Below are 13,724 nucleotides of genomic sequence, written 5' to 3' on the forward strand. Positions count from 1 at the left end.
CGCCCGGGACGCGTGGGAGCCCCTTCTGGCGGGCGAGAGGAGCCCGCTTACGGGCGGGACGAGGCCGAGAGGAGCGTGCTCACGGGCGGGACGAGGCCGAGCCTGCGGTGGAGCTTTGCCGTCGCCCAGAGCCGATCCCCAGCGTGGCCCAGGTCCTTTTGCCTGTGGGTGGGGTTTTGCTTCTCCATGTCGGGGAAGTGAACTGGAGTAGTCATCGTAAAACGAGTCTTCGCAGCTTGTGCATAACAGGCTCGGAGTGATTCACCCGTGTCATACCGGTTGTGATGTGTGTTATTGGCATGCTCTTCTCATGATGTCTTTTTCGATTTTAGAAAAAGGGCCTTTGTCTGCCTGAAGGAAAAAAGGGGTTTGTTCAAATACAGGGAACATCCGGAACACAACTAACTTTTATTTTCTTTTTTAGTACATAGGCTTATAGGAAGTGAAATCTTAAAGTTGGATAGTTCTCAGTCTGATCAGATTAAAATGTATGTACACGGATATTTAGTAATTTTTTGTGGGGCAGGCAAGCATTGCTTCAGGTATTGCATCAGCGTTTACGGAAGATGGTCCAGAACAAATTCAAAGAGAGAACAGGACAGTTTATTATTTTCCCTGTAAAGGAGCAGCATTGCACATAGTGCTTTACCTTTCCCTGCTTTTGTCTCTCACGTGCCCTTTCACATAAATATTGTAGTGCCGCAGCTGTGTTTGTGTTTTGGGAAGAGTTAATAGCAGTATTAGAGTGGAGAGTCATTTATTTGACTGGCTAGGGCTTTATATGGATGCAGAAGAAGAGAATTAGGAACTAAGACAAAGATCTTGAAGTTCTGGTGACATGCTTAACTGAACTCTGCTTAAAGGGCTTTTGGACTGAGGCTTTGGTTTAGATTGAGTATCAGGAAAAATCTCTTCACAGAGAGGGTCATCAGGCATTGGAACAGGCTGCCCAGGGCAGTGGTGGAATTGCCATCCCTGGAAGTGTTCAAAAATGTGTAGATGAGGCCTCAGTGACACGGTTTAGTGGTGACCTTGGCAGTCCTGGGGTAATGGTTGGACTTGATGATCTTAAAGATCTTTTCCAGCCTAGTTGATGGTATGGTTCTAAGCATGTTGCTTTTTTTTAGTTGCTACATAATAATAGTTTGAGATGCAACTTATTCTGTGGCAGTTAGCGAACGCTTTCTAGATCACCTCTGAAAAACAGGCTTGAGCAAATACTAGTTTTGTTTGTTCAGAAATAAATATACTGGGGAAATCTAGCATCTGTTTTATCTTTCTCTGTGTCTGTGGTGTTCCACATCGATTTCACATGTCTTGCTTAGCTTGCAGGCAATTCTAGAGAAAAGTGTAGGGCTCTGTAAGAAAGTGGGCATTTTCACTGAGAGAATCAGTTGGCTTAAAGCATTTTTGAATGAGGCAGTGTTGGGTTTTGTTGTTTTTTTTTTTTTTGTGAGAAGGAATAACATAAACAGCATCTACAATTGGTGACAAACTGTGAGATTATTTTTGTAATTGAATGCCTTAAAAAAATCCATACATCATGTAGAAACTGATTTAAAAGCCTCTGTGATAATACTGACTTCAATAGATTGTTTATATGTTTTCTCCAGTGGCTTCTGAAAAGGCTTTTGTTGCTCAGCTGCACCCATGACACAAAATGTATAAAGTATTTTGTCATAAACTAGATAAAATTATTATTCACTCTTAGCTGCCCTAGGTATGGACATGAGAATCAAATGCCGAAACGTTGCACAATTCTTAATAGGAATTAAACTTAGTAACATGGATGTACAAATCAAATGTCTTGGTATAGCATCCTTACTGCTCCCTTCTTTGAGAGACTAGCTTGCACAGCTGCTCTTTGCAATTTGTTCTAGATTTTAAGTATACAGATTTTTTGTGGTGCGGAAGAATTGTAGTGGGCAAATGTTGAAGAGCAGTCAAAGTCAGACAGAAGGAAACCAAACTACATCAGCCATACTGTTACCACTGTTATGACAGTACATGTGTCATTCTTGAAATGCAGTAAGTTTGTTTATGCATTAAGACTTAAGGATTTTTACAGTTAATTTTGCTTAGTGTAACAGTAGCTCAGCAGTATTTTAGCTGTTTGTTTCATGTGGAATTTAAATGTTTTGGAAGTGGTTAAAATGTTTTGAAATGAAGTTATGATGTGTAAACACAGAGATACTAATGAGATTAATCCTGTGACACTGGTAGAACTATGATGCTGCCTGAGTAGGTGATAGCACTGTCACTTTAAAATACAGTAGTTAGCTGTGTATTTGATTAAAACTCACATTCTGTTTGTGATGTATCTCTTCACCCCTCTATTAAAAAATAAAAAATAAAGTTTTAAAGGATACTATGATTTAAAAAACTCAATAAGTGCAGCCAGATAAGTACAGTCTTTTATAGTCAGTCGCCTATTATTGGGACTTTTGGGAGTTGGAGCTAACAAATAAGCATGGGGCAGCAGTGTCTGAATGATGGTGACTCTTACTTCATAGCTCTCATGTCTCAGTTCTGGTCTCAGACCCTTTAGTCCAGCCCTGTGCACTTCTTTAGTTGTGCATCAGGGCCAGCGTGCTCTAATGGACAGAGCTCTGTCCCAGTAGGGATAGCACCATGTCAGAAATAACAAGTCTCCGTGGGATTTTAGAGCCACATGGGTATCCCTGTATTCTCTCCAGGTTTCAGAAGATCCGTGCAGCTGGCTCTGCATGGTATGTTGTTCCATCAGGACTTACTAACTCAGAAGAGTAGTGTATGAAAGCAGCTGAACTTCTAGGCCAGAGTTGAACCTGGAATATTATAGCTGTGTTTGTGTAGCACCTGCTTTAGTTAATAGCTCAGGATTTGAGCTAGTTCTACTTAGAGTAAGCTTAGATGGTTTGCCATCCTTGACATAGTTAATCTGCAGCTTACAAAAAGGTGTCCTGGCCGAAGAGCCAGGACACTTCATTGCCCAAGGCTAATAAGGTGTGCACCTACGTTACTGTGTTAACTCAGATCAGGAGTGTGCTTTCGAAGGACATCTCACAGTCATCCTCACTTGGAAAACATTTTTTTCACATTGATTTGCACTATTCCAGTGAATGGACTGAATTCGTTTTGGATGAAAAATACACTCCTACTTGCAAACAGGCATTTTTTTCTGGGGGTGGTCCTCCCCAAAATGTGTACTGTGGACATTAGGGTCTCAGCTCGATCTGTTCTAACAGACCCACTCCTGTTGCACTGCCTTGCTTGCTGGCATGGACATAGCCTAAATCAACTACACTTTGAGTCAGAGACTTGACACAAGTCCATCATTCTGGGGCTGAAGATGTCATGATTTCAGTATTTCAATGGCAGATGCTCACTGTTTTTCTTACCCCTGTTATCTTTGTGACCAGTGTAATATTTACACAAATTAAGCTCTTGCTTAAAGAACTACTAGTTAAAAGGCAGCTGCCAAGAATGCTGTTTGCATCCAATTTCACTTGAGGTAATACTTTTGTAAGTCAATTTAGGTCTTAAAAATATTTCAGAACTGTTTAATTCCTTGCTTACACACTTTATATATTGGGGAAATCTGAAGATCACCATATACAGTACTGAGGTCACAGTAAATGTATCAGGTGCTGATCATTGAACTGTACTGGCAGCGTAGTAGGAGAGTCTGCAGAGAAGTTCAAGATACTGTTCCTGAGATTTCTACAAGTGTATTCTACCTAGATCCGGCTTAGTATCTCTTAACTTTCTATACCTAATCCTTGGTTTGTAGTTACTGACAACAACCCCTCTAACTGTTGGAAGAGTAAGTCAGTTTGTGTGTTCTGTAGCTGCTCAGAGAAAAAACATGCTATTCAGTTCCCTTCATTGTAGCATGTTTGCTGCTGCAAAGAATTGGTTGCAGTTTCCTCTCTTGTCCAGATCTCTCTCTTCTCCAGTGAGCAGTTTCGATCTTGGTATCTGTTGATCCTCACAGTTATCATAATGGAAACAGAATTAAACTGTTCTCTCTGCTGGTTTCACACTGGTAGTTACGTGTAGTAGCAAGAAAGAGACCAAGGCCTTCTTTAATTCTAGTGTTGATTTTCAGTGTCACAGGCAGCAGAGGTGCAAGGACAGGTTTGTGCAAGAATTAAGTTAGTAACAGGACAGCTTTGTAGCTGCCGTGAAAGTAACTGTACAAATATGGGGAAAAATTTAAGAACAGAATGCTTCAAGTAAAATGGACTGTTGAAGTGCTGGAGACGACTGTTTCACATCACCTGAGTAGAAGATTGAAAGACTAAATTTTACCTGTTCTTACTAACTGCCTTGTTCTTTTTACGCAGCAACAATTACTTTGTTGATTGCTAAGTATTTTTTGTTTTTTAATTTAAAAACAAATTTGCCTGTGGTGCATATGTAACATCTATTGAGAGCAGTGTGTTTCAGCATCTTTTGATTCAAGTAACTGTTTCACCTCTTAGTCTTCAGACTTTTTTTATTTATTAGCTTCTCCAAAATGGTGTCTCAGATAAAGTGCTCATCAGAGCCAGAGAAGGGACTGCACCTACAGGCAGCCTGGAAAATTACTTCCCCAATTGTTCTTTTTCGTTTAACTGACCACTCCTTAATGTCCTCAGATGGTGTAACACTATCGTAGCCTGTTTAGAACCATCTAAGATCCGACAGCTTATTGCTCTACCATCCTGTCCTAAAATAGCTTTGAGTTTTGCCCGATTATCTTATCAGCAAAATAGATAAGGACTGAGAGCCTTAAAGATCTTAATTTTCTGTCTTCCCTTGGCTGCATTTCTTGGGATGAAAAAGTTTCAGATAGTAATACCAAAGTGGGTAAGACAGTTGTGTTCCCTGCCGTACTATCCAGGTTTCGTATTCTAGTGCGGTGTCAGCTGATGTGCAACTAGTCAGAGGAGACAATAAACAATGTTCTTCCAGATAAAACGTTTTGGCAGTACACATTTGCTACTTCTCTTTTGCCATTCAGTTTTAAAAATTCAAAAATGACAGAAAGGGGTTGTGTTCTTAGGCATATGCATTCTAAGGGGGGAAAAGAAAAGTTTTATGTTTATTGTATAAAATAATCTTTACTGAACTGTTGGAGGAATGCTTGTGTTTGCCCTGTCATTTCTTCTACCACCTTAGACCTTGTGTTATAGAAACATTTATCTTTTCTCTTGGTGAGATGTTGATGAATGCCCTTCGGGGCCAATTACTGAATGCCATCATCACAAACCTCTTGTAGTTGATGTAGTTGTACATGTGTCTTTGAGTGAATTCTGCTATAGGGTCATATATGCAGTCTAATACTAGAATAAATAAGTTCTGATGTTCAAAAGTGTAAACAAATACGTTTGGGTTTCCTGTTCAGCCTATCCAGTCCACTGTATAGATCTCTATCTCTCATAGTTGTTTTCAGACTCTGTGGGAATAAAGTTTTGCTACATGATTCTCTTCTTACAATTTTTTGGTGCATTAGAATGTATCTACTGTTATGATAGAGCACTGATACTAGCTCTTCTAGTGTTTGAGACTGTCATTAGCTGCTTGCTCTTGTACATGTATGGAAGACACATCTGTCTGCAGCGAAGCTCACTTCCTGTTTCTTGTGTGTTCAGTGGCAGGAAGCTGGGGAAAGCATCTTGTAATCTGCAGGTCTGTTGTGTGTATCAGAAATATGGTTATTATAACTCTTTTTTCAGGGCTGCCTGCTTAGGTTTTGACTTGTGGTTGCCTGTTTGGAAAGCAGTTGCAGTGAAGATACCATACTGTAGGTTGGAAAGCAGTCTGTACAGTCCATTCAGAAATACAAGCTTCTAATGCTAAGAAACAGCATTACTAAGAGACAGCTAACAGCGCTGTCTTTGTGATTCATACCCATTTGATGTTCCTCTAGTGCTTCCTCGCTGCAGTGTGAACATACCTATACATTCAGCAGTAATACTGGTGACCAATTTTGGTATTTTTAAAACTGAGGGCTAACCTTATTTGAAGACTTGACCATGTAAGGTTGCTGAGTTAATACTGGAAGCAAGAATACAGGCCTTGTTAGTTAAGAGTGATCTTGATGTTTTTATTCTTGGGTGGTATGTTAGTGTCAGTAATACACACAGAATAATAACCATCCAAAGAGCAAATTATATTAAAACCATCTTTACTCTCTGTGGTAGCATATTGACTGTCTGCTCGTGGACTGTCGGCCAAGTTGAGCTCTAGAAGATGTGTGAACTGGGAAGTTAAAAATAGATCAGAGAACCCTCTTCCAAGTTTTTAACTGTCTCTGTGCTAGAATTTGGAGATCTCCCAGTCTTGTCTTAAATACAGTTCCCATTAATGCTGAGCATTGGGATGTCCTAGTTCTTTCATCTTGTTCCACAGTTGTATTGTGCATGATTATTTCTTGTACAAGAGACCTACTTGCCTTATTGAAAATGTACTAAAAGATTACTTCTCTTTTCACATACTGCAAAGACAGCTTTGTTTTAAAGAAACTGTACAAGCTGTTAAGTGGTATGTGATTCACACTCCTTGTAAACCATTGGTATGAGGAGTCAAATACAGTTTTGTTTTCCACTTCATTCTGAAACGCTTTCCTAGAAGTTGTGTTTCTCATTCTGAAGGAAGACTTGTATTACGTTCGTAACTTTATGAATAGCTGGGGGAAAAGAGTTAATAGTTCTTGTTTGTAGTTGAATGTCCATATAAAGATTTAAAATCATTATGGACACTTACCATTTGCATCGCTTTTGTAATTCGTTTGGGAACTGCCTAGTATAAGTTTCCTTTCCTATATTTTGACAGATTGTGACTGGAAGAATGTCTTTCCCACCTCACTTGAATCGCCCTCCTATGGGAATCCCAGCGCTTCCCCCCGGGATCCCACCTCCACAGTTTCCTGGCTTTCCTCCGCCAGTACCTCCTGGTAAGTTATGTGAGTATATAGAAGCGTTGTCTATTTTGGAAATCATGTCTGCAATCAGCTCATTTGTATTCATCAGTAATCTCAACAGGGCAGACTAATATTAATGTCTTGTCTTTCTCAGGGACCCCTATGATTCCTGTACCAATGGGCATTATGGCTCCTGCTCCGACTGTAAGTATTACAGTGGGGATGAGATTATAGCAAAATAAAATGGAGAGTAAAACTTAGTAAATATCATCAGTATGCTTGGTTTGCTCTATTCCATCAGAACTCAGACTATGAGAGGAAACCCTTCACTTTAAATGCAATTATTATGCAAATATTATGCTAATTTCTGACATAGACAAAGCTTGACATGTCTGGAGCTGTTATAGCTGCAAAGGTGAAGCACTTACTGTTCTTGCAAGAAGTTGCACTTCTCTCAAATACAATGATTCAGGATATGCCTTCAGGTCGTGCATGGTCTTTCTATGCAGTACAGTTAAATCAGTTAGGTTCCAGATCTCTTGCTTTAGAGGTTTTTGGCCTGTCGGAGTGCTCTGGAGGCATAATTTCATCAGGTTTATAAGGCCATCATGCAACACTGCTGAGTTGGCCAGAAAGGTGTGCGATGACAAGCTTACAAACAAGCTCTCTTACCCCATGTTTCAGGGAAGGAATAGTTGCGTGTAATATGCGTATGTGGAGGAGCATGTGAGAAAAAGGTCTCTTTATTTTGCCAATTTCTAGTTGGAAGGAAGGTTTATGTTTTATAAAGCAGAAAAAAAAAAAAGCACTCTTTAAAACATAAAGGTTACTTTTTGGCCTTGAATTGTGGTTTCTATGATTTTGCATACCTGAAATCTCCCCAAAGTACCAATTTTTTTGATAGCTTGTATTATCTGTTACAGGAGGATATGTTCATGGTAACTGATGTATTTAAGACAAAGATACTGAGACAAATGTATTACTCGGTTTTCTGACTAAAATAATTTTTAATAAGTGACACTTCTAAAAGGGTGTTTTGAGGGATTTGGTGCATAGGTAGCATTAAATATTAGGTGGAAGGAGAGAAACGCAGCAAAATGGAACAGATGATTGTGCCTATCCCTGTACAGTTTAGTTTACAAATGTTTGCTCCTTAACCCAATGAAGCTTTGGGTTGTGTATTGATTAAATAAAACAGTAATGTTTGTTCAACTCTGAAAGCTGTAAGACCTGTCATGTGTCCCTTAAACCCTTTTGAGTCAGTTACTTTTCTATTTGCAGTTTGCTTTTTACATTGTTAGGTAAGGTATTTCAACTTCCAGTGACTCAAATATTGTAAATTAGTTAATTGTAGAAGAAACAATATGTAATGTTACTATATGCTCACTTTGACACCTTCCAGTAGCCATGTTCAGGTACACCTTTTTTTCTGTCTGTCTTTGCCAGAAAATTGTAGTTGTCTTTGTGTTGTATGAAGTGTTAAAGCCTGAACACTTACTGGTATCTCACTCCATCAACCTAACTAAGGTTTATATGAAGGTTTAATTTTGAAATACATGTGTGTCCCCAACTCTTTTGTCTTGCAGATTTAAATAGAAATAAATAAATATCATCCCAACCCAACACTTTATTTTACACCCCTCTCCTCCTCTTTCTAGGTATTAGTTCCTACCACAGTGTCTATGGTTGGCAAACATTTGGGAGCCAGAAAAGATCATCCTGGCTTAAAGAACAAAGAAAACGATGAAAACAGTGGTCCCACTACCACGGTTTTTGTAGGCAACATTTCTGAGAAGGCCTCGGACATGCTCATACGGCAGCTTCTAGCAGTAAGTACAATGGACTGCTTGTTACATGTCATCCTTCCCTGACTGATGAGTAGTGACCCACAAGCAGTGAATTGAAACTAAAATCAGAGTTAGTCCCACTCACTAGAATAGCAGTCCATTATGCTTTTGTTTAAAGTCGGTAAGAGAGGAGCACAGTATTTTTAAGCTGTATATGTTAGTGGACATAGACATTTTTAGTAGTGTTTCCAAAGTGCTTCAGTTTTTGTAATGTTTTGAACATAAACAGTATTTCATTAATAATATTTATCTTTCCTGCAGAAATGTGGCTTGGTTTTGAGTTGGAAGAGAGTACAAGGGGCATCTGGAAAACTTCAAGGTAATTGTTCATACTTTTCAAAATTTCTGGTCAGACTCTTGTTTTTATTACCCAGCAGTTTTTCAAATGTCTGACGCATTGCTATTCTTAGTACTGCTTTTACATTTTAAGGTATTGTGCATGATACTTAACTGCTAAATACTTCCTAGTATTTTCTGTCCTTGGCATCAAGACAGAATTAAAAAGATAGAATTGAGAAAGGGTTTTAAATGGGAAAATGTCTTGGGAGCCTCATTTTGCTCACCTTTCTGTTCTGAGACTGAATCAGGGGTTTATAGACCATCCCTGAGAAAGGGATGCATCCAAAGGAGCATATTTACAACACTTAATAGTATCTTTCATTACTGTATATTATTCCATTACTTCGTATTAACTTCTCAGTTAAGTAGGTTTTCCTGATGTAAAACTTACCTTCCTTCCCTATTGTCAAATTTAATGGATTTATTTTTTCATGTGACCTTCCTTCAGTCAATACAGGAAACAATTTTGGTTACTAATTTTTGCTATTAGTTTTGCTCTAGGTGTTTTCGTATATTTCCTAGTGTGGTAGTTTTCCTTTTTTAAAGATGTAATTCAATTTCTTCAGCTTTCTTATATATCATATTTTGTTTATTTTGCTCTCATAAGGTGTTTTCCTCATTTACAACTTTCTGTAACTGTTGTGAAAAACCTAGTGTGAAATATTGCTCCCTGTAGGTCAACAATGAGCTGGTGATGGATGTCCTTGGACTTCAGATAATTACAAATCCACCTGAGACATGTCTTCATATAGGCTGCATTCCTTAGTTAAGACAGACATGTCAAGAGCTGTACAAAGACAATCATAGAATAGTATGGGTTGGAAGGGGCCTTTAAAGGACATCTAGTCCAACACCTGCTGCAATGAGCAGGGATGTTTTCTCATAGATCGGGTTGCTTAGAGCCAACCTGTCCAACCTCACTCTGGATGTTTCCAGGGATGGGGCATTTACAATGCAGGTGTTGCTTTCACTTTATGGGCTGTTAGTTATATCAAAGTCTAATGCAGTGAATGATCTTTCTGTCTTTTTATGATGTGTACTCCTGGTTCTAAAAAAATTAATGCCTGTATTCCAAGTTTATTGATTCAAATAACTTTTTTTACACAAAGTAAATTACAAGAAGAGCTTTAACACTTTTACTTTTTATTTCAATCATTCATTTTCAGCCTTTGGATTTTGTGAATACAAAGAGCCAGAATCCACACTACGAGCCCTGAGACTACTCCATGACCTCCAGATTGGAGAGAAGAAGCTGCTGGTCAAAGTTGATGCAAAGACAAAGGCTCAGCTAGATGAATGGAAAGCAAAGAAAAAAGCTTCTAATGGGGTACGTATATAATGTGTGACTTTTGTTACTTTGGCAGGAGGGCAATATAACATACTTGCCACATCAGATTGCGAGCGTGCCTGTTAGTTTCTATTCTATGAGTCTGAACATAGTTGAAAGGCAGGGATCTGTAAGCTCTTAATTCACCAGCATTGGAATTTACCTGTAAGCTAGATATCTTAAACTGAACCTGTAGAATTAGTTGTGTACTTCATTCTAAAGTGTAGTAATGTGTGCTATACCTTATGATTCTGTTGCTTCATTTTTGTTTAGAAACCTTTGAAAGTATATGAACTCTAGAAGTAGTTGTTACCTCGTCAGCCTCTGTAAATCAGCCGTCTAAGGAGACTTGGAGTTTCTTTACCCTCCACTAATGATCTTCTAGAACATATTAATGAAAAGAAGTAGATCATTTAGTAGATGATGCAGAAATCAGGCAGTGAGCAGCTTTGCAGACTTTTAGTAGATGGGGAAATTGATTTTGTACCATTCCTTTCTGTAGCTAAGAATCTGTTCTGGAATAATTGTAGATACTTGATATGTTGAATTCTGGTGAGATAGAGAGATACTTGACTGGCAGATTTGCATTAAAATGAATGTTACCTATTTCTTTGCTAAAATAATATATTTCACACAACAAGATGTTTGGCTTGGTCTCTAACTATTTTATAAAGTTCTGCATATGCCTTATAGTACTTAAACCAATTATTTTTCTATAAAATGAAAGTGAGAAGAGGCTCTTGTTCATAAAACTAAAAATATCACACTATAGCAGGTAAATTTGGAATTGTTCTTAAAGGTATGTAGAATACAGTGGGAACACATGTACTTGTATTTAATTTTATTTAGCCAGAACTAGAGGCATTGTAATGACTTGATGTACTTGACACGTTTTTCACTGTGTACTCAGTGTATGGGATTAAATGCAATGGCTCAATAAAGTAGAGCACTAACTTCATGGGTTATGAAAGGGGTAGTATACTAGCTGTTAACCTAGGTAAGGGTTTGATTTGGCTACCCCTTCTCTTCTGTACTTGCTTCCTTCCCTTTGGCATCACTTGTAATACTGTGCTTCACAGCTGGTATTATAAGCAAACTTGAAGTATTAGTGGAGTTCTTGTAGATCTCTCATGAATTTTGTTTTCTGTGAACAACTTTGGGTGTTACAGTCAGTCCTGGGGGGTTGATTGTAATAAAGCAGAAGATACTATTTGTGACTTTGGTGAAGACAACAGTATGTGCTGATTCTGTTGAACTGCAGGGTGAGATTAGATTTTTTTTTTTTTGTGGTGGTGCAAAGAAAGGCTGTGAATTGCCAAGGAACTATAATCATACTGCTTGTGATTCCTTTCATAACCGTCGTTGGTGTGCTGGTGCCATTCAGATCCAAAAGTTGCAACTTTTTTTTAAAATATTTTTGTTATTAAGAAATCAAATGTGAGCACCACAACACAATATTTTAGAGACACACCAAGCAAACCTGTATCTAATTAGCTCCTCTCCCTGATCACTACTTCTCCCTGGACCTCTTCAATTCCACTCGCTGTCACTGCCTTCTAGCTCTTTTCAGCCTGCTCCTCCTTGGCCTGGCAGCCTCTTCAGCTCCAACTGAATCCTCCCTTCCCCCTCATTCTTAGCTGCTGCTCCATCAGACCCTTCCCTCTCCCCCACTCCACCCGCCACCTATCGCTTGACGGGATACCCTGCTGGATTCTCAGGTGAGGTTCCATTTTTCTAAGAGGTTCAAGGGATCAGGAGGTGGGCTGCCTTGCTCAGTATGCAGATCATTGCTCTATCCTTCCATGTAATGTTTAGTGAAGTGTACTTCGGGTGTGTTCCCTGTGAGGTGGAAGGGGACACAGTGATGAGGAACTACAAAGTCATTGATCAACAGCAATAGGAAAATGTTTGCAGTGCAAGGAATGTTTTGCTTAACAATGTTTCTTTAATGCAGTTCTCCCATGATAAGTTGCAGCTTGGAAGTTATAGGTAAACATTTGTACTGCACAGCACTTAGGTAGAAGACTTTGAGGGACTGCTGTTGAAATGGCTTAAAGTTCTGGGGTACACAAGGCAGAAACTTTTGACCAAGTGCTGGACTATAGTGATTGCCCTCCTATGACTGTGTGTGCACTTTCTCTTTTTCTGTCTACCACCTTAATCACCATTATCTGTTCTATTCTGTTATGCAGTCCTACACTTGCTCTCTGCAGCCGTTCCGTGTGTGGTCCCTATGGTGTTGCCAGTGTGAAAAGATCTGACTAAAATAATGCAGTTGATAACTACTTGTAGGTGGTTTGGTTTTTGTGGATTTTTGTTTGGTTTTTGGTTTTGTGTGTTGTGTTTTGGTTTTTAAATGCTGTAGGGGCATGAATGTGATGATCAAAGGTGAACTTCTGAAATAAAACTAATAATATTCTCAATTTGTTGATTCCTGTTACTTTGCCGTTTTTCCTTAGAACGCCAGACCCGAGACAACAAATGACGACGACGACGCACTGGATGAGGAAACAAAGAGAAGAGATCAGATAATTAAAGGGGCCATTGAAGTCTTAATACGAGAATATTCCAGCGAGCTCAATGCCCCCTCCCAGGAATCTGACTCTCACCCCAGGAAGAAGAAAAAGGAAAAGAAGGAGGACGTATGTGTTTTGATTTTGGACAAAACAGATTTTTTTTTTTCTTCAACTCACCTTTATATAATGGCCAAACCTTGTGCAAATACTTTAAACCTAAACTTCTGATGAGAAAACAAATCAACAAGCATTGATGTCAGCAGCAGTTTCATTTTTATTTTTTTTTTAAGCTGAAAGCTAGTAGTCAGTTATAGATGCCATCCCTTCAAGGATGGTTTAGGCATCTAAGCACCTAGACTTCTTGGAACAACAGGCTTGAATCTGGGCAGGATCGAACCAACCTTTCATCCCTCTGAAGGTGGAAATACTGAGTTTAGTGCAGTTTAGTATGTAGGGTTTTTCAGATGAGAACCTAAGTAACAAGTGTAAAGAGTTCCTGCACACCATCCATTTTGATTGAAAGATGCCAGGGCTCTTTTGTAATGGCAGGAATTTGCTCTGGTAGTTTTTGACAAAATTCTTCTCTCTTCTTATAGTATCCATTCTTGCAGTGTGCATTGATCCAACTGATTGCAGCTGTCTCCCCAGATGTGGAAGTGCTTCATTAGTTGTATATATGTATACAACAAAAACCTTGGAGGGATCCTTCAGGGATGAAAGGCATATTGTAATCTTCCTGCCTTACAAAAATCACTTTTACATGCATGTCTTAATGTGGCTGGATTTGATCAGCTGGTTTTCACATA

At 39.0% G+C, this 13,724-nt stretch overlaps 1 protein-coding gene across 2 annotated transcripts in view; it reads left to right on the plus strand.

Annotated features, from left to right (window-relative positions):
* The first annotated feature begins 6,802 nt into the window (after nt 1-6,802).
* Nucleotides 6,803-13,724, plus strand: part of RBM25 (RNA binding motif protein 25) — a 22,048-nt gene continuing 15,126 nt past the window's right edge. For both annotated transcript variants that reach the window (XM_010009600.1, XM_010009601.1), the window contains exons 1-6: nt 6,803-6,922; nt 7,044-7,093; nt 8,548-8,718; nt 8,998-9,055; nt 10,242-10,402; nt 12,862-13,044. In XM_010009600.1, the coding sequence (XP_010007902.1) occupies nt 6,817-6,922; nt 7,044-7,093; nt 8,548-8,718; nt 8,998-9,055; nt 10,242-10,402; nt 12,862-13,044 (729 nt within the window). In that variant the 5' untranslated portion in view covers nt 6,803-6,816. The remainder of the gene's footprint in view (nt 6,923-7,043; nt 7,094-8,547; nt 8,719-8,997; nt 9,056-10,241; nt 10,403-12,861; nt 13,045-13,724) is intronic.

The sequence above is a fragment of the Nestor notabilis genome, unplaced genomic scaffold, assembly GCF_000696875.1.
Source record: "Nestor notabilis isolate BGI_N333 unplaced genomic scaffold, ASM69687v1 scaffold23272, whole genome shotgun sequence".
In the NCBI taxonomy this organism is placed as follows: Eukaryota; Metazoa; Chordata; class Aves; order Psittaciformes; family Psittacidae; genus Nestor; species Nestor notabilis.